This window comes from Anser anser, assembly GCF_964211835.1.
Source record: "Anser anser genome assembly, chromosome: 18".
In the NCBI taxonomy this organism is placed as follows: domain Eukaryota; kingdom Metazoa; phylum Chordata; class Aves; order Anseriformes; family Anatidae; genus Anser; species Anser anser.
This window is the reverse complement of record NC_139739.1, coordinates 6,962,770-6,988,838: the sequence shown is the minus strand read 5'-3', so window position 1 is coordinate 6,988,838 and position 26,069 is coordinate 6,962,770. Positions and strand designations below refer to the sequence as shown.

The 26,069-nt window shown below is 41.8% G+C and overlaps 1 protein-coding gene across 8 annotated transcripts in view; it reads left to right on the top strand.

Annotated features, from left to right (window-relative positions):
- GALNT9 (polypeptide N-acetylgalactosaminyltransferase 9) overlaps positions 1-26,069 on the top strand; it is a 301,612-nt gene that overhangs the window by 188,375 nt on the left and 87,168 nt on the right. For all 8 annotated transcript variants that reach the window (XM_083804016.1, XM_083804017.1, XM_083804018.1 and 5 more), the window contains 2 exons: positions 19,503-19,669; positions 21,828-22,002. In XM_083804016.1, coding sequence (XP_083660142.1) covers positions 19,503-19,669; positions 21,828-22,002 — 342 coding nt within the window. The remainder of the gene's footprint in view (positions 1-19,502; positions 19,670-21,827; positions 22,003-26,069) is intronic.

The window sequence follows — 26,069 nt, the reverse complement described above, 5'->3', positions numbered from 1 at the left end:
AGGGTGGAATTAATGCCCAATGACAATGCATGAAGTCCATGGCCAGTCTGTGAGAAAACCAGAAAAAAAAATCATCTGGGTTGCATAGACATGATTTATGAAAGTAAACATGATTTTGCTATACAAATATGGGACTTGTAATATACCAGGCTTAGTCTTCTTTTAGAAGAAATTTGATCAGAAATATCATCTTTTGGTTCATCTTGTCTTTGAACTCTCTGTTTATTTTTGAACCATCTTTGTCCAGTATCATCTTCTGGTAGAATAAGCATTTTCTCCCATCCTCTAGCATATCTTCAGTAAACACGCAGCAGTATAATTGCTTTTCAGGAGGTATTTTCATCCCCACACAGCAAATTAAAATAATAATAATAATAATGCTGCACTAAAGAGGTGCACAGTCAGGCAGCGTGACTGAGAAGGCTCCGAAATTGGAATCACCTCCGTGTCCTTCCACTGCAGTAAAATTGCAAGCCCAGATGGGGAGTCAGGATGCTCTCAGGATGCTTTTCCCATGCACTCGCATCGTGCTCTGCCTTCCTACCTGCTGCCAGTGCAGATAATGCCCGGAGCTCAGAGCCTTTTCTTCAAGATAGGAATCGCTCAGTCAGTGCAGGGGACAACAGCAGATTTTGTGCATGTTGTGTTTGTGTGCCAAATCGGAGCAATGACAGTAAATAGCTTGCTTACGATTACAATTCACACAATAATTACAAAATTATAGTTTGATCCTAACATGGTGTAATAAATGTCTCAGCTTTTTCTTCTCTGATATTGCACCTCCCACAGTTTGAATGCTTGCCCTGTCTCTCTGCAGAATGCAGACAACCCTGGGGAAAACAGTTCAAAAACATACTGTGAGTTGATATTCCAAGCTATGTTTAGTTTCAAGAGACATGTAATATAGAGCTGTTGCAATTTTGTTTTATAAAACAATGCAAAGCCTCCCAACACCTCGTGAGTTTATTCAATGTGACCTTGAACAGTATTTTTCATCTTACATTGGATTTCATCTAAATCCAATGTGCTGATTTTAAAGTTGTGCTGATGATCTTAGCATATTTTTGTAATTCTTAAAAGTGACTTTTTGCCTTGAAGCAGCTGAGTACTGTGCAGCTGAGTGCTCTGAGAAGATGCAGGGGCCAAGTAGCAGGAATGAAGTGTGTTTGAGTTCAATGTGGAGCAGAATACTTGGGATTTGTTATGCTTGATGGATGAGTATGTACAAATGTTCCGCTAATAATTGTAGTATTGGAGTGACCTGAGATTTTGTTTCATTTACTCAGAGAAAAGGGGTCGATATCTTGTTGGTGTGTTAAAATACATGAAAATAAATGTAGAACAGTGGTCTAGTTGGTACTGTTATTAACTATATAAATTCCAGGGTAAATTTTATAGAAGTACTTATGAAATCTACCTTAATGCCAAAAGACTTTTGCAGGATTATTTTTGTTACAAGGGAACTCATAATGCTTGTGATGGGATTATTTTCATCCTGTGCCGTATAGGCACATACCAAGCTTGAAAAAAATTTCTCAAGGAAATGTCAAAAGAAGGTAGGGGACAAGGAAAGTAGTAAAGGTCTTTGCATGTCCCTGCTGCAGCCCCATTTTTGCTCCCCATCTGCTAAATTTTTTCAAGGGCTGTGCCACCATGGAAAATATGTTGTGGACAGCTCAGAGCGTTTAACATCCTGACCTCTGTTCTCAGCAGTGACGTATCAGCAGGACTTTCTAGCCCTCGCTAACATACCCTATTTCCTCTGTGCAGCGGAGAAGCCTCTCTTGTAAGGAGCAGGTTGTTTTTCCCCTGGAAGCACATGGCTAAGCTAGGGCTTGCTCTGTGATTCTCTGGGTTATTTAATGGTCAAATGTCATCGGATTCAATTCCATTTATGTTCTTCCATATTCAGAATGAGGGTTGTGATGACATGAACCTGAGTAATAAGCACAGATAAAGTCAGTATTGTCCAGTGGCCCTTCTGTATATGCATGGGGAAGCATAAGCACATCTATCTGTATCAGCTGACTCTACCGATGTGTATAGATGTAGAATGGCCTCAAATCCTACCACGGACATGCTGTGAAATCTGCTAAGCTGCGTGCATGCTCTTCTTACCATAATGTCAAAGGGACAGTGTTTGATTAGTCAAAGATAGGTCTTGAGCAACACAGCCGAAATTCAGACAGATGTCTCATGCAGAACAGAAGTGCTGAGTCAACCACCTAAATCCCTGCTTAGTTGTCTGACTTCAAGTGATTTAATTTGTTAGGGGTACTGAGAGCAAAGAGAGAGAGCAGGGTTAGCTGGGGCGTGCTGATTTGGTATAACAGGCTCCAGGAATAGCTGCAGCCATCCTTTTACCTATAAAACCCCACAGGATTTCATCCAAAGTCCAGGGGAAAGCCCCCCAAAATTTCCAACACTGTTTATTTTGCAATGTGGCACCCTGGGAAGTGTCAGATAACCAGATGTTTTAGATGTAACCATCTTCTCTTACGTTAACCTCAATTCCCCTGTTCTTTTTGGTGCATGGGCTGGATTGCAAGAGGTTGAATTAAGCAGGTTGAACACCTGTAAATCTGGCATTCTCTAACTTTCTAACACTTGACTTTGCAATTTAAATAACTTTTGGGGGTTGTCTGCATGCAGGCCACAGCCACACATACGCACACATGCACTTGTCAAAACCACTTGCTGGGATGCATTATGCATACTTCTGAGAAAAGTTAATGTGATCCTGGAGCTTCCATAAGGGCTAAATTGGCTTTTACAAGAAATTGTCGCCGCTTGGTGAAGATCTTTAATTTAACTGATCTTTTCTGTGCAACTTGATGCCGAGTGCATTGTGGCAGTTCAGTGCTGATAATAATACCGATATATGGATTCAGTCTGCTGGCGCTATCAGCCAAAGAAAATATTTCTTTGTGTTATGGTCATGGATGTTTGTACTGAGAAAATTCAGCCCTAAAGAACAAACTTATTAATGCTGAGGCAACTCAAGTCTGTAGCCGTAAAAAGCAGAGGAATCCAGGTCTTGAGGAAATTACTTTCATTTATTCAGCTCTTGTATAGAGGCGAGCATTTCTGTAGCTTGCTATAGACATTTCACAATAGCAAAGGGATTGCATCTCTGATGCTCTGAAGTGTAATTAACGGTTCACTCCACACTATAACTAAGGAAAAGCTTTTTTAATTACCTATCAGAAAGGATTCTGGAATTGATCAAATAGTGCTATCAAGGGGGCAGACTTAGTAAATAGACATCTGATTTGTTCATTCAAGGGTTTAATAACAGTAGCTGGTTCAAGGCCAGTCGCTAGAAAGCAGCCTTTCTGTACGAGATTGCCCGTCAGTGGCTGGGGAGCTCAAGCCTTTGGAGGGTGCAGGGAGCTCCCCGTAAATTTTGACCCTTTCTTCAGGCTCGTAGAGGTCTGTGGGCTCGCTGTGATTTTTGCAGCATCCGTCAGCAGCTCTCGAGCCACATTACACGTGCGTTTGCAAGCTCTCTGTTGCGAGGGCAGGAGCAGTGGTCTGGTGCCGTGGCCCCTGCTCGAGGCTGCTGGAGCGGGCAGCTCCTCTGCCCGTCCGTGTTGGACAGCCCTGCAGGAGCAGGGCAGGGAGGCAGATGGCTTTCGAAGAGCATCAGCTTCTGGATCAGTGGATTGGAGAGGGCTAGACCTGGTGCTGTTTGATTTTCTCCACCTCTGCAGGTTTCTCTGCCTCATGACCCACTTTTCAAATCCTCTGGGGACACCGGGTGTTCTTCGTGCTGCTTAGAGAAACGACAGAAGAATCTCCAAATTAAAACAGACCTTTAGGATTCTTCCCAGATTAACCAGAGCGCGATGTAATGGGCCCCTTTGCAAGAAACATTTGAATTGGAACAGATCCATAGCTGTTCAGGAACCAGAATTTCTGATTAGCAGAAAATGGCAACTTAAAACACACAAAACCTGCAAATATTCTATATCAGGCTGAACATCTTCTATAAATGATGGATTTACAAAATTGTTTGGACCAATTACACATCTAGATTCCCTTGAAAAATTTAGTTTTAAAATAATGACTTTTCTATCAATATTCTCTACCAACACTTTCAGATTAATATCAGGTTGAAGTGAAGTAAAACAGTGGTTGAAATTAAACATTTCCTTTTTTCAGCTTGGTGTTTCACAATCACGGTGTAGGCAGAAGCGTATTTTAATTTAAGTGAGGCTTCTTTTTTAATGGGAAACTTTTCAACTTTGGGTTATTTTTTTGCACCCATTGCTAATATATCTAAAAAACCCTCTTAAAATTCTGAAAAGTCCCTTTTACCCATTCTGCTTGCAATTATGAAGCTTAAGCAGAGAAAGGGAAAAACAGACGTAGAAAATGGAGTGGCCAGAATTATCTCTGGGCAGCAGCTTGGGCTCATGTACTGGAGGGGAATTGTTTAAGAGATGAAACTAACGGAAGTGTTTTAATTAGATCCCAAATCAATGTCCAGATGCGGATTTTGAACGGAGCAAAGGGAGCATGTGTGTATGTGTGCTCTGGGACTTTATACGGACCTCAGCTGGCCCTGCCAAGTTGCACGGGCTGGACGTTTTCCTCGGGCTGAGTCCCTGCGAAGAGCCCAGGCACCCTTGCACACACGCTGCCCTGCATGCACAGCCAGCACTGCAGCTTCCAGGAGGGGTGCTCCAGGTGGAGCTGACTTTCGGGCTTTCCGTTGTGCCCAAGAGCAGCAGGGACCGGTGTGCCCCAAGTAAATCCCGGTGCTGCTTTCTCTGCAAAGAGCTGGGCTCTGACCAGCTACTGCACAGCGTTCAGTGCTGTAGTTCTGACTCAGCTCATTTGGGATATCAGCTGACAGCCTAAATTTGCTCATACTGCTGCCTCTGGGCCAGTTGTGCTTATTTATGTATCCCTCTCTATGCCAAAGGCTTATCGCTGCATTTTGAGATGTTTCCTACTTGGCCGCAAAGGGCTGAGGCTGGAACTGTGCAAGCCCACAAAGGAACAGGAAAATCACTTGCTCCTTTGGCTGGGAAAGGGAACTCCCTGTGAACCACAGATAGTACCAGCCAGACCCTGCACTTTACACCCAGTGCCCTGCAATTGTACTCTATGTAGCCCTCACTGAGACCCGTAGTCGTGATTTGACTCTATTTATAAAGGTACTGTAAGTCTTCTCCCAGCCTCTGTTGGAGCATGAATATAATGATACATTAATTGGAATGTGGACTTAAAACTTTGTCTCCAGCACCTCAAGTTACCATTAGGTCTTTGAATATTCAGTTAGCTATTGAATTTCTCCAACGAGAAGACTGCCTGAGGATGAGACTAACACTATGACCACATTTTCCAATAATAATAAAACAAATCACTGAGTAACTTTCCAGCCAGTTTTTGAAGCCAGCTGATCATCGGGATGTTCTCAGATTGCCTTTGCTTGACCTCGTACTGCCTTTTGCAGTAGGGCATGACCATGCAGTAGGACCATGAGAGTGCCCAGGCTGCACTAAAGTAATGCTCGGCTTTCTGCTCTGCTGTTCATAAGGGTGGGTGACCCCCCGGGGTACCAGAGCTTTCTGCACGGCATGGCTCCTAAGCAGAGCCAGGCTCTGTTCTGTGTCCATGGTAGCAGCACTGGACACGTGGCAATATCTCGCAGTTATTTCTGATATGCAGTAGAAGTTTTCTCTGGCTTTTCCCATCAGATGCATTATTGATTCCCTTTTGTTTAATACTAGCTGGGCTTTCCAATTAAGTAGTGGCTTTAATTATACCACAAGGCGTGCAACATAGATCTTGATTATTAACACTAGTCCATTGGATAATGAAAGGAGGACTGACTAGCAGGTCTAAATTAAACAGAATCATAAAGATGAACAACCTTTTCCAAAAATTCATCTTACATTCAAATGCAGTAATTTTCCTCTTGTTACATTTTTGCAGTGTCTTTGTGTATATTAATTGTTGAAGCCGAGTTCTGCATGACTGTCAGCATTAATAAATGAAGATTTAGTGGAGGCTGAATTTGATTAACTAGGGAGCATGAAAAATAACTGATTGCAACGTGGTGTTTAAATGCAGTAAGACTGGAAGCCATTCCCTGCAATTTGTCTGCACCAGAAAGTACTTCTGAATACATGAATAGCTTACCTAGGTGGGTTGCATAACACAGACTGAAAATTAGACATATAATTTAAAGTGGTCAACTAGGCTGCCTTTATATTCAATGGAGGAGGAGGATTAGACATGGAAGCATTGTCGTAGATGTATGTAACGTCCTCTGAAGGTCTCTCCCTCAGGAACCTAGGACAGTCAGTTTGAATGTAGTTCCAAGTAAATGCGGTACAAAATGTTAACAACTCCAAGGCATAAAGAAACAAGAGGGAATTTCTGTATGAGTAACACATGTTGAAGAATGACCTTCCAGCTTGGGCAAGCTGACAAGGTCCCCACCCAGCGTAAGGCTGGAGGCAGCATGCTTTTCAGCTGGGAGGAACAGAAAGGATGACCAAGAATATGCTTTGCATCCTCAGTGTTTCTTACAGAACATAAACTAAATGTGTCTCGTGTGACCCATGCCCTTACAGGTGCCTTAAACACAGTTTGAGTGTACTAAGAGAGTGTACTAGTTTTCTGAACTTGAGAGTGACAATATTTTCATAGCAGGAGTATTTTCCCCTTAAGAAGAGTAATTGTGGGGGTGCCGTCCTTAAATTGTGTATGTATCTGTGATGCAGGAGCACTACTGAGGTCCAGCAGTGACTTGCAGCCGTCTGTAGTTGTGGGTTGGCAGCGTAGAGTTTTTCATTTCCCTCCCCTGAGCCTGTGGCTGTTGGCTGCGCGCTATCAGTGCCGGGGAGAAAAGGATATTCCTGTAAATTTCTGAACTGTCATGTTGTGTTACATTCCCTGGTATTACATTACAGGATAAAAAGAGGTAACAGAACAAGCCAGGCAGTGAATTCAGGGCTCTATTATTATTATTTTTTCCTTTTATGTCGTCTTACCTGCATCTCTGTTACACTATACCTGGTATTCTTCTTACAGCTTCGAAGAAGTTCTTCCTATGTCTTTAGGTGAAGTTGTTCCCGTTTCCTAGCTTAAAATGTGCAAATTTAGTTCAGCTGACAATAAGAAGTATGTATTATCTCCAACTGCCTTCCTGATGTAACATTAAAAATTAGCTGATTTTGGTACTTGTTTTAGTTGGATGGGTTTCACAGTATAAAAAAGTCAAGGTTTCAGGTCAAATAACATAAAGGTTTTTTAGTTGTTGTTTGTGTCTTTGCAATAAAAACACGAACAGGCCAAAATGTCAGACAATTTACTCTTCATCTGAAATAAAACTGAACTGTGGACTCCGAGTTGATGCTGTGTTTCATTTTAATAGTGTCACTTCTTGTTTTGCCCATGTCTCTTGTTTTGAGCGAATTTAGTGCTAATAAAAATGAGAGACTCTTAAAACTAGCCTTTGCCAGAAGTACTGGGCTGTCACAGTCTAGCAAACGTAAGCTCCCCGTCTTGATTCTCTTGATCTAGGTGCTTTCCAAGGTTTTGTTTCTCTGAAACAGCACCTGCCACTTGAGGTGTTTGATAGTTTTATGATGTTGAAGTATGGGGGCTCTATTCTCTGTTTCTCTAGCTTTCTGAAAAAATCTTGTCTTCTGTTGTATTACCTCTAAACTTTATGCTATGGTCTCAAAAACAAACCAGAGTCAAACCAGGTCACCTTGCCAGGTGGAGGTCTAATAGGCGCTTCCCATGCAGTCTGGGCACTTTTCCCTCAACTGCTACCAAACCAACTGGCTATCCCAGTAAGAAACGATTGCTCAGCTGGAAATATGCCATTCTGACCTGCATCCTTTCGGCTACAAGAAATTCTGCAGCAGTTCAAAGTCCCCTCCTGGACACTTCTCCTGAAATGTGGTGCAAGCCCTGAGGAGCAGGAGCCCCAAGCCTGTGCCTCGATGCCCCTTTTGTAAAGCCAGCACCAGGCTGATCTCGGTCATCTCTGTTTTCTGGCTGCCTAGGAGTATATAAATGACCCTTGTGGAGTAGGCAGTTTGCAGCATAGGTTCCTAAGGCTCAGAAAACCCACTCTCTGTGTAAGTGTATAAGGGAAGGAGATCAGTGTGTGAAATGTGGTGTAAAATCAGATTCCTGATATCTGTGGTTCTTGACAATTTTGTGCGTTGGGAAGAACTGCCTTGTGAGCGCTGGGGAAACTCAACTGGGAAATTTAATTTTTCACACAAAGCTTGTGATGATACTTTAACAAGCTGAAGTGTGGTAAAGGCAGGGTTACTGGGGACAAGAAGAGCATTCTCTGTGTGCCTAGTATATCATCTTTTTCATTTAGTGTGCAAGTAAATGCTCTGTCTTAGAAAGATGAGTAGCCCAAGTTTGTAATTAATGAGTATTGGAGGCAAAGTTCCTCTGCCAAGAAAGTTGGTATGGGTTGCAGTTTCTAAAGGTAAGAACCTTCTGTGTCTTACTGTGACAAACTTTGGTATATACATTATTATATACGTGAAAATAACATTTGGAATATGCTGCAAATCAATGTTTCTTATCTCCCCTCCCCAGAAAGAAAGCTGGGAGGCCCTTGCTCAGCAGAAGGTTAAGGGTAGTGAGAGAAGAGGAGGCAACATTATTCTCTGTTTTCTGCAGAGAATTATAATAATACATCATGTAGGGATCACTTAAGCAATAACAAGAAGCCATTCAGTGGAGGAGAACAGCAGAGCTGCAGAACACCATGCAGAAAGACATCTCTCTCCTAATATGTCTGGATTAAACAGAGAAAATGAGGACAATTGCTATGCAGACATCAAGCAAAATCCAAATTCCCTCGGTCTAAGCAGTGCTCCCACAATTTTTAGTGAGTGCGTGTGGCGGGATTTATCAATGAGGCATTAGACACCTTTAAATTACAGGAGATTTCATCTAATTGTGTATTGCTTATGCAGAAAGCTCTCTGTCTCTCAGCTCCTAGAAATGAAACCCCGTGGAGCTGCATTTTACCTGTGCGAGATGCCTCTGGATTGTCAACTAGTTTCTTAATTAGTTTATTTGCTTCTTTGCTCCAAGGGATGAGTATATTATTTATTCTATGCTTCCAGACTTTTGTTAGTCTGCATTTATGTATTTTGTCTTCAAAATGACCTAGCACTGGGCTAGCCTCTAGGGTAGTATGAAACATACCTTCCTGGCAGAGATGGTAGTTCAGACTTGACTAATGGTAAAATAATATTAATAGCGGCAATAATAATTAAAACAATACACTAAAATACCCTTGGGTGCTGTTGCTAAGTTAGACTGTACCCCTAAAATTCCGAAGGAAAGGCATAAATTTTAGTTATTTCTATCCGCAAAGTGAACAGTTGTCTCATTCAGCAGCCGGAGAAAGCTTTCATCTCCTCCGTGGATGTTTCATTAGGACGCAGTTCTCCCAGAGGGTCATGGTGCAGTTTACATTAAACTCAAGATAAAAATGACATTGAAGCTTTGCTCCTGTATTTTCTTCACTGCCTGGAAATAAATACATGACCTACAGCTAGTTCGGTGGCTTATTGCCGTGGTGTTATTAACCCAAGTGTACCCAAGAGGCGGGGAATTTGTGTTCTGTTTGCTCGGAGAGGAGCACTCAGCTCCTTTGCCTGACAGATCAGGGAATCTGCGAGTCGTGGGGGGAAAGTTTCTCTACGAAAAGGCTTGAGCAAATAGTCTGGATGAAACAAGTTGAACGTGTCTGTCTATAGATAAGGGATGAAGAAGGGCATGGTTGTGAATACAGCTTCAGTCTGCTGGGCGGGCGGTTAATGGAAATGATCTGTTCTTCCACTGCAGAGCACTTAGTTCTAGGTTTCTTTCTGATGGCAAACTAATTTAAATCCTCAAACACTGAGGCTGTGACTTTAAAATATCTATTGGCCTATAGGAAGCAGGAAAAACCACCAGACAGCACAGAGTAAAAAAGGAAATCTGTTCTAAGCAGACAGATTTGGGCAGGAGCAGTGTGTGAATACTTGTGGTGGTTTAACCTGGCAGGCAGCTGAGCACCACCCAGCCATTCACGCCCCCCTACACATGCACACGAGGATGGGGTGAGCCAAAACACCGGTGTGCTATCAGCATTATTCTCATCCTAAATCCAAAACACAGCACCATACCAGGAGGAAAATGAACTCTATCCCAGCTGAAACCAAACCAGGACAATACTGACATGCTACAAAGCCCATAGCTTCTTGGAACCAAGAAGATACTCATGTATGATCCTGGCCTGCTCAAATTCAAAATCACACTTGAGTATCTTGCCTGGTCTAGGACATGTGTCTAATTTCTGTCAACCTGAGTGAAAAGAAATCACATGCTGGCCTGTTTTTTCTGAATCATGGTAAGAGCTCATAAATATAAAAAAATCCCTATATGTTGAAGTGTTTTAATGCTATGAAGTGTGTGCCCTAGATATTAGCTTCACGCTAGACAGAAAATGTTGCTGTATTTTTAAAGAAATGTTTTTATTTCTAAATGTAACTAAAATTAAATTAAAATTCAAGTTTTCTGAAGTGCCTGAAATAATTAGAAAGTAAGAAACTTGTTAACATTTAACTTCTAAATGCGTGAAATTGTTCAATACTGTGCTGTTCACCTCTAGCTAGCCTCTAATTTAAACAAAAGCTGTAAAAGTGCAATTAGGCTCCAGTCCAATGAAGCACTTAAATATGTTCTTAGTTTTAAGTGTATGAGTAACCCTAGTGAAGTTAAGACATGCTTAACTGCTCTGTTTGGATAGGACATTTTGCAAAGTAGTTATAACACGCAAGGAACCATCCTGCGAGTATCACTGAGAAAGATGTAAATGTCCCATCAGCACTTCGGGATCTGACTGCCCTTAGGTTTTCACAGAGCTGTGTTTGCCCAATGGTTTATTCTGCAGAGTTCTGACCCAAAGTCCACTGAGATCTTCAGGTGTGCTCCATCAACTGTTGTTAAAGAGGCTTCGTTGGGCCGTTTCCTGCCCCTGCCTACCAAAGGAAATCCCTGCAGCGCATGCACCTTCATTTGTCCTCTCTGCTTGACTCTGAGACATGCCTTTTCATAAACATGCTGCTCCTACTGCCAGGTTCTCTGCTTGATCTCATATAAAGCATCTAAACATCATGGATTTAATACTCCCATTTTCAGTGCTAAATCAATGTTCTTTATGCATTTGTTCTTGAAACACTGCTGTGTTAGAACTATAATTCTTCCCACATACCATAAACTTGCTCTGTTTTCACTCTGACAGAAACTGATCCATTAAAAGCAAGAGGAAAAAACCCCGTGACTACAGTTGAAACATTTCAAGGCTGTTGCTTTTTAGTCCAATAGGTTTCTGCATCACCTCGGCACACCGAGCGCTGGGATTGCTGGGGCCACGACCCGCCTCGCAGCTGCTGGGACGGGGCAGCATTAAGAGCTTCTCATTACTTTTTCAGCAGACAGTGAAAGGATGGGTTTCCGCAGTTTATGTCTGACCTCCTGTTTGGTGGTTTACTCCTCCAACCATCCTGTATTTGTACATAGGTAGGAAGAAACATTCAGCTGCGTAACTGGATATGACCAGAGATTAAAGCTGGTCTCCTGTGAAAGACGCCGGAGCCCATTAAAGAAAAGATTGTTTGCCAAATGTTGTTGTATGTCCTCCCGAGACCATAAAAAACATTGTTAGCTGAAGTAATAGCGGAAAATGATTGCATTCCTCTATCCTCCTCCTTACCACCACCCTGCAATGTGACAGCCAACCTGTAATGAAATCTGTGAAGAGCTATGCAGCAGTTACCTTGAAAACTCTTTTTTATTGCCCTACATTTCTAGATAACAGTGATACTCAGCCTCTGTCCAGCACCAAGAGCGCCAGCTGAGGGATTGAGATAGTCAAAGTTAAATAAAAGTACCTTCAATTTTTAATATTAAATACTTGCAGTAGTTTTTTAATAGTCAAGGATAACTTTCTGTATTTACATATCATTATCTGAATAACAAATAGCTTCAAGGATATGGCAAACCGCTCTGTGCAAATAGAAAATGGTGAGTTTACTCTTATACATTATTTATTGAAAATTATTCCTCTGATTTTATCCACTCCACTATTGTTTTCTTCCTCAAGAGTGAACTTGAATTGTGATGGGTGAGACATTACTGTAGGAGATGGTACCTTAAGATGTGTAGTCCATTTTGGGGCTATCAGAAATGCAGCTGAAGAGCTGACTCCACATTGCTGGCTTGGGAGTAATGACCCTTGATGGCACAAACAAGAAGCAGTGCCACGAGGTAAAAGCTAATTTTGTGAATGCACCCTAGAAAACATTTTCTGGCTTCTTGAATAGCTTTTTGCAAACCTTCTCTATTTGAAATATGAGGTTGTAGTTTTGGCAAAGTACTGAGATGAGAGTATTTTCTCTCTCCCATATAGAAAGTGTAGTTTCCAGAATCAAGTTCAAAAAAGTTGTGCAAAAGGTAGTATTTTCTGAATATATTTTGCTGGTAAGAACTTTGAATTAAAGAACTGTTATTGGCAAATTGGCAAAATTCCTTTGGTTTTGCCTTTATTTAGTACCACTTCGTTGTCTTCAGTGATGTTTACCTTCCCCTTGAGCTCAAGATCAGAGAGATCCCCAATCTCAAAGCAAAACTTTGTAAGACCACCATTGTGTGGACATCTCTTGTCTAGTTTTTATTTTTAAAGGATGCAAGCTAAAATAAATCCAGTTGGAACAAGGGCCAGAATCTTTCAGAAATCTTGAGTACCACTTGACAAAGCTAAACAAGCTATTAATGTCTAATAAATCACCTAAAATTAAGCAGAATACATGTTGCTTGAAATTTAGTTGGGATCTTTCTTAAATGCAAGTCTAGTACCATTAAAAATAAAGTCACATGGGCGATACATTTTCTCTGGGGATTTCTGAAGAACATTTGAAAGCAGATTTCAGCTTCTCCATTAATTTCCAATCAGGCTAATGCTTTGTGATGCAGTGTGCATCCAGCCACGGGCAGATCTGAATGGGCACACTGGGGGATAGACTGGAAATTTCTTACAGATGGTATTTCAAAACATATTAGTGACTCAAGTTAAGTTACCAAAAAAAAAAAAAAAGGAAAATACAACAGAAGGATGTGACCGTGAGAGTTTAGCCATTTTTGCGTCAATAAGAGTGCTTGTTTTAAAACCCATTGAAACTAGTTTTAGCGTGTTTGTGTGTATAAATTGATATGATTATTAGACATGATGGCATGTTTATGGCATTATTTGCATGGGGAAAGCCAGAAATATCTCACTGAAATACAGGGACTCTTACTTTATGCATGTGGCAGCTACTTTTGAGGAGTCTAACAATCCTGAATGTAAGGGTTAGGAGTCTCTGTAAGTGGGGCCATCTTCATGCTGCATTCGGTAACTGTGCATATAGATTTGCCCATCAGTCATTTATTGGCAGTTGTCAAGGCTTCTCTCGGGTTACGTTTAGGAACCTGATACCTGTTAAAACACTTTTTGTTAAAGTTGTGCACGAGTTACTGTAAAGCTGCGATTGGTCTGGACAAATCAGTTCCCACCACAGCGAAGACAAGTGAGCTTCAGAGAGTGGTTGGTAAGAACTAGCGTACAAGCAATAGAAAATATGATGTTACTTTTTTTTCCCATGATTTGTTTCTAATGAATATTAAGGGAAGCAATTCGTTGACACAGGAAGTGTTTGAGATTAGCACAGAAGCAAGGGTTCAGCCTGAAGTTTTTTTCCTGATGAATGTGGGTAATTTTTTTGTTAGCCTTTTGGGTGCAGAATGAGGAAAAATGCATCAAGGAGGCATGAGAAAAGAGCTGCTGGGAATTCTTGGAGCACAGAGTAGATTTAAGATCTCTGTTTATTGTTACCCTGAAAATGACCATTGATATCACTGTGGACCAGACAGACTATTTTAATTGACTTGCCTTGACTGCCTTTTAATATGAAGCTCTGAAATACTGTGGGATGAGGAAAAGACATAGTTTGTACTGAAGAATGGTTAAGGAGGACCCTAAAAATTGATGGATACGGGAAGTCTGTTAATGCCAAATGTCCAAATACTGACAGGAGTGTCATAGTGCTTGCAGAGGTGGAGAGAAAACTATCTCAATTTATTTAGCTGTCACTCAAGGGAGGAAAAACATTCTCTTCCCAAACCCTTTGTTCATCAGTGTTGACGGCTTTATGGAGCTGCCTATACTAACAAGCTCACAGCACCAAGCAGGATTGCATCGTATCTTGTATCTGCACTTTCCCAAATAAATTCAGGAAGAAGGAGAAGTTGATTTTTCTTCTGTATGATAAATCAAAGTGAGGGCCATTCTGTAAAGGGAACACTAAGAGGGCATAGCCATAGTGAAAAGGTATCACCTGACCAGATTTTTGAGGCTTTTCTGAAAGCCAATGTGCTTCTCCTTTTACCTGACTTGTAAATACAGTGGTCCTCTTCTCTCGAGATATGCAGAGTATCAGCGCTCTGTGCTCTCTTGTTCGTTGTCTTTTCATTACTTGATTCTTACAGAATGCCATCCTTGAGCTGCAAAACAGGAAGAGAAAGAAAGAGCTAGTCTCGAACTCAACCATTTACTGATTCTTTTTTTTCCTTTCAGATAGGGGAGAAAAATCCATCCTCAATAGAAAGAGTGTTATGTCGTTGCACAGTTAACGCCTTCTGTTGAGAAGGAGAATTAATTAGGAAGGAGTTGGAGCCCTCTGCCTGACAGATTCACGATCCATGAAGCTAATCACTTTTGTAGCCTGTCATTGCTTTTTGCCATGGACTGGTCAGCACTTCGGTCTCATGCTGGGAAAGGAGATATTTGTAACTTGTCACATTTTCACTGTTTCGCCAGTGCAGAACAAAAAAAGTAATGATAGCTTATTTCTGCATCTGGAAAGTTGCTAATACATCTAGCATTAGCTGCAAAAGCTCAGCAGATTTCTGGAGAAAAAAAAAAAAAAAGAAACTTCCTTCCTTCTTCTTCCCCTGCTGTGCCTTTAAAACGCGAACACAGACCATTCTGCAGCTTTCAAGGCATGGAGCATGTTGGGGCTCTTTTGTGCTGGGACTGCAGAGGAAGTTCTGCATGCCAGTCAAGTTTGTGAAGGAGGGAAACCCACAGTCCTCTCCATCCCAGTGGTTCATTGGAAAAACATGTCTTGTATTAAATACTTTAAGATTCATGATGCAGCTTTAGTTTTGTTTGCATTTTTTCCTGAAAGGTAAAGCTGTCAGAAATCTCTAAATGTATTGCCTAATCCATTTCTGAACTCAGTATATTAAGGTCTACAAGCAAAACTCATTTTTGATATTAGCACATATGCGGAAAAGAGAGAAAGCAGGAGAAAGAGAGAAGGAAATATTTCCTTTCCTTGGTAATCCCCTGAACTACCAGCACAGCAGTAGTATCAGCTGTTTACAAAAAATAGTGCAACTCGAGCAGACTGTAAGACCTGCTGATAAAGAGAGGTCACGTTTTTCTGTTGGATTGGATGCAAGTAGAAGAAACAGTTGTGGAATGAAGGTTTAAAGAAAATGAATTTTCTTTTCCTTTTCTACCTACAAGCTCACAGAGCTGTCATAAGCAGGCTGATGTTCAGCTGAAAAGCTTTTGTTTTCTCATTGTCCCAGTTTCTAATCTGTGACCTTTTCTGTGTTAGTACCTGATTTTTTTCCAAGGTTCTGTTCTGCCAACTGAAGCCTTCACTCTTGTACTCTTTGCTCTTGTGCCTGCATAGACAGTGCTCGCGGTTGGGCTCAGGGGGCTGGCTCAAAAATGTTCATTTAAGGAACTGGTTCAATGCAAGGGAAAGAATGAGTGAAAATCTTCTCCAGGGTAGAGGAAAATGATCTGACATCAAGCTCTCTGTCATGTGCAAAGGAAATACCTCTGGGTTTCTAGCCAGGCTCTGCAGTAGACAATGTAGAGCAAGAACTCTCAAAGACTCTTCCCAAGACAACCGCAGGATGTCTCTGGTTTGATGCTTAGTGTGTTGTACGAAAGGTGCCTGAAGGGCTTTTTCACATATCAGGTCTAATCCATCCTCGGCTGGTCCATGGAAATGATTAGCTGTGGCATCATCAGCCTTTTCTTGGAACCTCCAGTCCTAAACCTATGCAGTGGTGTGTTTCTCTACAGCATGGACATCTGCCCTGGAGAGACACTGCTCCTTGTGCAGCTCTGAAGTCCTTTGCTCATGTGCACCGAGACAGCTTGCAATAGTAATTTAAGATCACAGTAATATTAAACATGATCCACGCCTGGCCAACTTAGACCACTGTTAACTGATACACATACGTTAAATTTATGCTTAAGTTCTCCCCCAGATCAATAGCGTTAGACAGATGTTAATTCGGCTTTCAATACTGTAATTGTCCTCCCTCCTTCAGCAGCCACAGTTCATAACATGGTCAGGCCTAGTACAGAGAAATAAAGAGCAGGCAGCACCCGCTCCCTTCCCTGGCAGGGTGCTGGGCTGGGTGGTACAGCCGTGGGCTCCCCGAGCGGGGCAGCCAAGCCCTGGCTCCCCTCGAAGCACTGCCTTAAACACCCCCATTTCACCCAGGACATCTCTGGAATGACTTTTTTCTTGACTTCACACCTCCTCCTGACACCCTGACTTTCTCAGCTCTGCACGCAGGCACGAGGGACTGGCTTCTCCGTTGCAATGTCAGTTGTTAGCACCCAGCCAGAGCGAAGCTGCAGAGGCGCTGTGAGGGCACGGCGGGCACGGCTGCGCGTCGGTGCTAGAGCGTCTCTGCGTGTGACCTGCTAATGGCGCTGTTTGGCTCCGAGTGTCAGCTGCTGGTTAGAGTTTCTTGGAATTAAGGAAGTATTAACTGTAAATTGCTGTGGCTGGGATCTAATTACCGAATACATTGGGAAGAGCTTGGGCAGCAATCCAGCAAAGCACTTAAGCACCCAGTGATTTTTAAGGAAAGGCCTCTGACTGGGATTGCTGGTGGTCTCAGACATCATAAAAAGTGTTTGTTAGGAGACCAGTACTTTCTGCTGACTGCCTCAGCACATCCGTCTCATTTTCTGAAGTGACTTTAGGAGTTGGGAGTTCAAGGTTGGCTGAAGTCTTCAGGAAATGAACTCCTGAATCACTGCTGCAGATTGAAAAGTTTACTCAGGGGAATAGTTCCTTTTGCTGTTCTTCATCCTTGCTGTAATAAACTATGACAGCTTTTAATCCACTGCTAAATCCTGAGGTTTGCCTTGGCCCATCTGGATGTTCCTGCTGTAGCTGTGTTACCCGAGATACTCAAATATGTGATGGTTGGAGCACTCCAAATAAAACATGATGCAGTGTTTCAGCTACGTCCTGCTAACAGAGGAAGGGGAGAACAGACAGAAGGAAGGCTGCCATGAGAAATGATAGGAGTGACTTCGCCCAGGAGAGAGAACAAACTCAAAACAGCCTTGTAGCAAAAGCATCCAGCATGGCTGGGGGATTCACACCAGGTCTTCCAGTCCGCTTACTAGGAAAACAGATACTTCTTACTCCAGAAAGATTCAGCAAAAATGTCTTGGTCTGAAGACAAAGGAAGCCCAGCCTGAACCACTGAGGTCTTGTGCTATTTCAGTGGCTCCCAGTCTTTTCCTAGGCAGAATACTTCAGTCCTTCTGCACATGCCTCTCTGCCTCTGATGTTTTGTGTTCATCTTACCTTCCCTCTGCTCATCCCTCTTCTCTCCAAGTGCTGCTTTGGCTGCCCTCTCAATCTCACTGCACTTCCTCCTCCTCCTCCTCACAGCTTCCCTGCCTTCCCCAGACTTCAGCTGCGTGGTTTCTTTGCTTCCCTTCTTCCCTGCCGGCTTCGAGCCCACACGCAGGATGCCACCAGGATGCTTGGCCTGGGCTGAGCTCTGTCCTCCGCCTCGCTTCCACTGGCAGCTCACCCGCTCCTTGGTTACCAGCCTGATTTACTGCCATGCAATTTGCTATGTCCTGCTGATAGAAGTGAGGCTCTGAAGCAAATTGCAGTCAGATCAAAGATGTCCCTCATCAGGGGAAATCTGTCAAGGTCCATGCTTTTAGCTGATGGCTCTTTCATGTTCCTGAAGTATTCTTAATGGACTTCTTTGATATGTTGGTGTGGTCAAGAGGAAAATCACGTTCAAAAAGAAATTCAAAAAGGAGCATTCACACCTCCTGTAAATCTTTGTCCTTCTTCCAGGTGTATTTTTAGATTGTGTAAGAATGCAGTTTAGCCAGGAGTTTTACACGGTGGTCCTCTGTGTGGTACAGGCCACCAGCAAGCCGTTGGTAAGCAGCTATGGGAACGCTGTAATCGATGAGAGGTACTCACGTCTCTGTGCAAATGGTGCTGGGACGAGAAGGAATTACAAATAATCACACTTTACTAGAATTCATAACTGATTTCCAAAGGTTACCCAACAGTCAAGCGGTTGTCAGCCTCTCCACCCTTCTGACTGCTGGTAGTGGAGAGAAGTATGATTGTTATGCCAAGGTAATGAGCAGGAGGTCAGAAAGTTTGATAACAGCAGGAAAAATCATTCCCTGTAATACAATTAGCAGTATTTTAGAGAGCAGGTTCAGTAATTTCTATGGTAATTTGGAATGGCTTTTGACTGTGAGAACATGTAGGTAATTTTTTAATAAGTTAGCCTCTTTGCTAGTGGGAGAGAATTCCACTGCAATAAGGCAGTGTGGTGATACGTGGGGCATGGACTGGGATAAGGCAGTGTGGTGATATGTGGGGCATGGACTGGGGGGCTCGGGAAGCAGAGATTCTGCGCTGAGCTGTGTGACTTTACCAGCTCCCTTCTCCAGGCCTCAGTTTTTCCTCTCAGCATGGTCTTCAGTAACATGCATAAGTGGGAAGTAGCTGCATACCAAGATGATATCGTAGATGGAGCAGATTCATTTTGCAAATGTTTCAGGAGGTGCACGTCTGTTCAACAAGCTCTGTGCGTTTGTTACTGCTGCACAGGCTACAGGATCAGGAAGGAGGCAGGTGCTCTTTGTCTGGGCAAAGGCAAAGTTTGCTTGAGTAGGTCTTAGTTTTAAAAATACAAGGTCTAATTACAAGTTAGCAGGAGACTTTCTAATGGGTGCCCTTGGAGCACAGGCAAGCTATAGTGTTGTGGGCCCTCTTCAGAATGTTCTTGAGCAAAGTCATTAATACTCTTTTGTTTTTCAAGAGATGCTTTTAACCTTCCAGAATAGAGATCCTTAAAAATGTGTGTGTGTACACATACACTTTGCTTTTCACTTGGTTGATGGAAACTTTGCTGCTCCTAGCTATGTTGCTTCTTTTCAGCTTTTACTCCATCTTCTTTTGCGGTTAGAACGAAGAAAGTCTCCAAGTGCCTATATGCTGGAGAGCAGTGGAGGATAAGAGGATATTCTTCAGTGTTTTTTGCCTCCCACTGGCTGCTTGGGTTTTAATTCTTCTTTTTTTTTTTTTTTTTCTTTTCAGGTGCAAGCAGATGACCTACCCAGATGACCTGCCCCAGATCTCCGTGGTCTTTATCTTTGTCAACGAGGCACTGTCTGTCATCCTGCGCTCCGTGCACAGCGTTGTGAATCACACCCCCTCGCACTTGCTGAAGGAGATCATTCTGGTGGATGACAACAGTGACAATGGTGAACATGCGTAACTTTTCCTCTAAGTTCTATACCCTGTGTCACTAATGGACGTGAAATATAAATCAAAAGGAGTTTGGTCACTTCTAGCTCACATGCATCCTTCTTTTTTTTTTTTTTTAACGTTGGGATGAAACAGCAGTGAATCACTCTGTGTTTAAACACAGCCAGAGGAGGAAACTCATACATGCAACCGCTGGTTTTTGGATAATAACCAGATCTTAAGTTGGTGTAAATTAACGTACTTACCCTGAAGTCAGTAGAATTTAGAAGAGCTTGTGTTTGATGATGAGATGGTTCATTGAGCCACTTGCACAAATGTGTCAGTAAATATTAACTATTTATATAAGAAATAAATATTATGTGGATAAACCCTGCTGATTTCATTGGAATCCTCACAGAATGAATGGCATTTGTATAGGCAATCTCAGTATAGAAATGACACTTTTCTCCAAGTTTTCAGATCCAGAGGAATACCATCATTAATAGACCAAAAGTTTAAATTTTGTTTCCAAAGAAAAGTGGGGTTACAGATTCTCCTTGAAGATAGTTTCTTTTATGTGAAAGCACAGTTTGCTCCTTCTCATTTACATGTGTTGTAATGTCAGATTTTGAGTGTTTGTGTTTTTTTTTTTTTTAATTTTTTATTGATAGGAAATAAATGAGGCTGTGAAAATGCAACAACAGAAAGAGCACAAAGCGCATGCAACTTTCAGGTCATGTCATTCATTAACGTAAAAATAGCACTTGTGTTACAGCCATCAAAATTCCAAATACTGGTGAGCATGTAGGGTGCTATCAATCAATCAATATGTTTTATGGAATGGGTTGGAATTGCCTTTAGGATACAGATGACCAGCAATGTTGTTGCGTTTTGTTATATTTGAGACTTCTAGAACTGTCCAGCTTCTCGAGTCCTATTTAAAAAAAAAAAAAAGGCTCAGTTTTACCATTTCCTCCGCAGCTCAACAGCTTTTTAAATCTTTCAGTTTCAATTGCCATTCTTCTTTGAAATGCCCAAATAGAAAAGAGGGGTGAGAGAACAAATCACTGAAACACAAATAATCCTCAGAATATACAGTTTTAAGAAAGCTTTTGTCCAATTCTGCTTTCAGTTACTGCAGTGTAACCTATGGAGTAATTACGTGAGATTGCAAAGTGTTTGAGTCAGCGTAATGCAGAAGAGAATTGGACTCATTGTTTCTCAGTGAACTCTTATATGGCTTTTCTCTGTCATTCTTCTAGATAGCTGGAGATTTATCAGGTCTTTGATTTGGATGATAATGATTCTACTGTGTAATATAGATCAGAAGAATGAGACTTCTAATGCAGTGGAAGCTTCTACTAGTTTTCCTAATAAATATATTTGAGTAAAAGCCTCATTATGAATAAGTTGTAGTGTAAATGAATTACCAAACTAGATTGATTTTAAAAAAAGACAGAGACAGTTTTAGTAATTTGCCTGTTTATAAGCCTATTGAAATGAAGCTGAATAAAGGAGTGAATGAGTTCAGCTCTATCTGTGGTTGAATGCCTGAAAATGAAAAAAGAGAGAAGTCTATTCGAAATCTTCAAGATCCATTTAGTTTAATGGGGAAGAAGCCTTGTATTGTAGAATATTAATTATATTTAAGGGAAAACTTAGAATTAAGGGAAATTAATTCTGATCTGAATTAGGTCTTGACCCAAAATCCACTGAGGTTATTTTTCAAACTCTTATTGAATAGCATAATTCAGACTAAAATAAAAAAAAAATCACCAATGACTCCCACGTTACTCTGCTATAAGTTCAGAATTGCTCCTCCAGGGGCCAGTTGCAGCCTAATGAAAATCATCAGAGAATTAGATGAGTAATTATTTAAAAATATGTAGACAAACTATCTCTTCAAAACAACACTCAAATCCTTCCTGCCATATTAAAGCTTTGCAAGTCTAACAGTATCTGCTCTAATGTGCAGAGAATTATTCTGGGTTGATACCCCTGGAACTGGTCTGTCCCACAACTGTGGTACTTGGTTTGTGTCTGTGAAAGTGACAAAGGATTTAGGAATATGTAAGGACTTCTTTCCCTTTCTGTTACAGAATATATCAAAGTAATGCATTGCATTACAAAGCTATGTTTTCTTATCATGAATGTTTTTTGTTTTTTCCCCTGCAGTTGAGCTCAAATTTAATCTGGACCAGTATGTCAATAAAAGATACCCAGGTCTGGTGAAAATAGTGCGCAATAACAAGCGAGAAGGACTGATTCGAGCCAGAATCCAAGGCTGGAAAGCTGCAACCTCTCCTGTCGTCGGGTTCTTTGATGCTCATGTCGAATTCAACATTGGCTGGTGAGTTCTTGGCTATTCCTACAGGGAGAGAAGTGCTATTACATTTTGCCCTATGTCTCAAGGGCTGTGAAAGACTAACTCAGCAGCTGGGGAGCTGAAGAACTGTATGGATGAGACAACTGTAGGCTGGTGTTTTCACATTAGCAATTATATTTGAATAATGTAATTTGGAGAGGGTCTCTTTATCAGGGAGCGCAGTGATAGGAAAAGCGATAATGGCTTTAAACTAAAAGAGGGTAGATTTAGATTAGATACAAGGAAAAAATTCCTTTCTGTGAGGGTGGTGAGGCACTGGCCCAGGCTGTCCCCAGAAGCTGTGGCTGCCCTATCCCTGGCAGTGCTCAAGGCCAGGCTGGATGGGGCTTGGAGCAACCTGGTCTGGTGGGAGGTGTTCCTGCTCATGGCAGGGGTGTTGGAACTGGATGATCCTTACGGCTCCCTTTCAACCCAAACTATTCTATGATTCTATGAATACTTGTTATTATTGCAACACTGTCAACAATCTTCTCCAATGGCTGCAAGTTCCATTAAAAAAAAAAAAAAAAGTTTTTGTCTCTGCTCCAGTACAGCATAGTGGAGAGGGAAGTAATTTAAACCACAATGAATGGAAAGCCTCCAAAGCAGACAAATATGGAGATAGCATTAAGGAGGCTCAGGGCTCGAGGCAGATGCATGCTTTCAAGTACTTTTATTTTATCTGCTTGTCATTTTCTTTCTTTTCTTCTTAGAAACTTGAATATAAATCTGACTTCTTCATAAATATTCTTACATTTACATTTGAGGGAAACGTTAAATTATTTCCTATATTTTTAATGGGGCTTGAAATTAGCATGCCTTTCCTCATCCTCTTTGTTTTGGAAGGGAGAGGCATTGACTGTGGGTAGCACAGATTTGAGCTTAATGGGCCAGATCTACAGTTGGAGTAAATCTTTGTAGCACCACTCAGTGGCCAGTATTTGGCATTACTAGACCTCGGGCCTGAAGGAACTGATTTGTACAGTCAGCTGAAAAAGGGCTGTTGGGACCTTCAGTATGTAAAATTTGTATTTTCCAAAGACAGGCTGGTATTTGATAATGATGATGCAGGGTTATGATGGAGCTGATTATACTCTGCAGTTCTGGGAGATATCCCCAAATTAAAACTAAAAATAGCTGTACTTGCAACCAGAGAGAAACTTAATTGCAAAGGAGTGGAGTGTTTATTTTTATATGTTCATGAATATCTTTTGAAAATTGAAGATGCAATAAAGTAAGCCTTGTAGGGCACCTGGTTTATATTCACCCTACTTTTTCCCCATCAAAGTCTATAATAGCTGTCACTGTAATTTTCTAGAAGCTTAAGAGCTAAGTTATTTATTTACTTACTTTTAAGGCATCTGGGTCTTTCAAATCATTGCAAAAGTTCATTCAGGGTAATATCTGCTACCAGGCAGAACCAGGCACTGAAGCCTGGTGCTGGTGAGAGCACGCTCCCAGTGCTTCTTCTGCCCTGCGCTGCAGTTTTTTTGAGCTTTGCAGAGAATTTTGTTGCCCGTTCTGTAAAGAACAGTAACCCATTCTGTCAAGGATGGTAAATTGAGGTGTTACTGATATACTCTACCCAGAGAAACTAGGCAGTGGTGTAGTAAGCAGGAAAAGGTTTTGTGGTTACTTTTGGCATTTTTTTTTTAAAGTTTATTTTGCATTAATGTCAGGAAGAGTTGAAATCTGCATAGAAAGAACCTGGACTACTCAGTAAATGAGGGTATACCCGAGATTAAAAAGTGTTTACTGCATCCTCCCAGGTGTACTCTCCTTTCAACAAGTCTAGTGAACTAGTCTTTCAACAATGCTAGTGAGCCAGTTTGTGCAGCCTCTCTGAGAGCACTTGATTTCTAAAGTAGCTGCAGAGGATGGAGGAGAATAGCAAACGTATACCAGAAATGTAAAGTATTGCCTTGTCTCAGTCACATGTAGAAGCTCAGCGTGTTCTCTTCTATTTCCCCTGTTCCCTTCAACCTCTGGGGCTGCTGACAGCCATCTCCATCCTCATGCCTCCTGTTTCCTCCTAGTTTTAACTCTGCCCATCAGGACTCACATGTTTGCCTGTCATTTCAGTTTTCATCTCATCTCCTCTTACGAGGAGGAACTGGAAGCCTTTCAATCTGGGTTGCTTTCTTTTTTCCCACCAGGTTACCTTGCCCCTGCCCCATAGCTGTACCATCTTGGTAGTCGTGAGGGAGTAGCTTGTTAAAGCTCCGCTGTTCTGTTCTCCTGCAAAGCCTTATAGTGCGTGAATATTTTCCTCCATTTACAAAATACACCCATGTATTCGGAGGCTGCATGGATTACTCCCACTCAAAGCTGTCTATGGATTATTTGTGAGGCAATTAAAAAGCAGCCAATTCTTTTGCCACGGAAAAGAGCATTAACTTTCTGTTTGGTTTGTGTTCCATCTCACAGTCATGTACCTGCAGTGCAATTTTAGTCTTCTACTCTGTGCCTGCTTTACCTGCTTAATCAGCTGGCAGATTAATTCATAAGGAATCAGAGAAGGACCTCATCACTTTCTCATGAAATATGCAGAATTCTGACAACGACAACAAACAAACAAAAAAACCTTTTCTTTAAACAATAGTTGCCCCACTATGGGTGAGCTTTTGCCTTTTAACGCAATGTAGCATTTTACAGGCTCTCACAACATAACTCTCCAGGGACACTTCTTCTAAACTAAAATACAATCTCGTAGGATATTAAAAAAAAGAAAAGTCTACAACCTGGCAGGTCGAATTAACTATTGAATTATTTATTTTACTGTGCTTAATTGCTCCTTTTTTGCTTCTCAGGTGTTGAAATGCGTTAGCATAGAGCAGAGATTTTCTATTGACCTGTTCCCCTTAAGGCTTTTGGTAGTGAGAGCTAATACTGCTGCTGCGACAGCAGAAGTGGAGGGGACCAGCTAAAAGGGAGGCCGTTACTATTAATTCTCAAATGGAATTTTAAATGAAAAGCATGCGATAATTTTCCTGTATAGTTCACATATAAAATTCCACCTGCCCTGTGACAGAACCTCTTTTGTTTTTAATGGCTACTTAATGTCAATAGAAGTCAGGGTCTAGAGCCCACAACGCAGCAGAACCAATGGCTATGAAATGCTCGGAGTGCTCAGAATACACCCTTGAATATTCAGTGCCAGAAGCATCCCTCCTCTTTCCTGGCTGTGGTGCCTGCGGGCAGAAAGGCAGTGGGACAGATGACCTTGCAAGGGGAAATACCAATGGCCAAGAGGAGAAAAGGAACAAGGTGGAAGGTGGCCCCAAGTAGACCACAGGACATTCTGCAGCTGTTTTATCCTTGCTCCTGGCAGGACTCAGCAAGGACAGTGGCACACAGATGTACTTAAAACCCTTGGTGCTTGTCATGTGCACTCATTTCACTCTTAGAGTAAAGGAGGATCTGCTTTCCCTCTGTCATGTTGGCTCAGAAAAACCCATGAAGACTATTTTTTTTTTCTAGTACTCTTGGAAATTGCTGTTCTCTGGTCTTCAGTCCCCATTTGTTTTCTATGTACTGTGCACGTATGATGGGGAAAAGTTGGAGGTGCTTTTCCTCTGCCTGCATCTTTTTTAAACTCTAGTTTCCAGAGAAAATCATGTTGCACAGTTGTGCTGTGAGGAAAATGCATCCATCTGTCAGTCTCCTATTTCAGCCAAATTTAACAGAAGGTTAAAGGTCTGAGAGATGGTAAGTTCACAGAGGAGCTGTGGAAACAGCGACCGAATAGCGTTCAAATCAGTACTTCTACAGAGAGGCTGATAGCATGATCCCAAATAAGTTATAGGAGGATTCATAATGGAGAGAGCTGTTAAAAGTAGCCAAATACAGAGGAACTATGGATAAAGGTTTCTACCAGACCAGCTGTGTGATCTACCTGACGGGAAGGATGGTTGCAGGATACCAGATCTCATCAATCACGTTACTCGCAGACATTAGTCTCAGTCATCACTGATGCTTCATTGTATTCTGTGTCCTGTATTTTGTAGGTAATATGCTTTTAGCAGGAAAAGGTGGGAGTACAGTGGGATTTG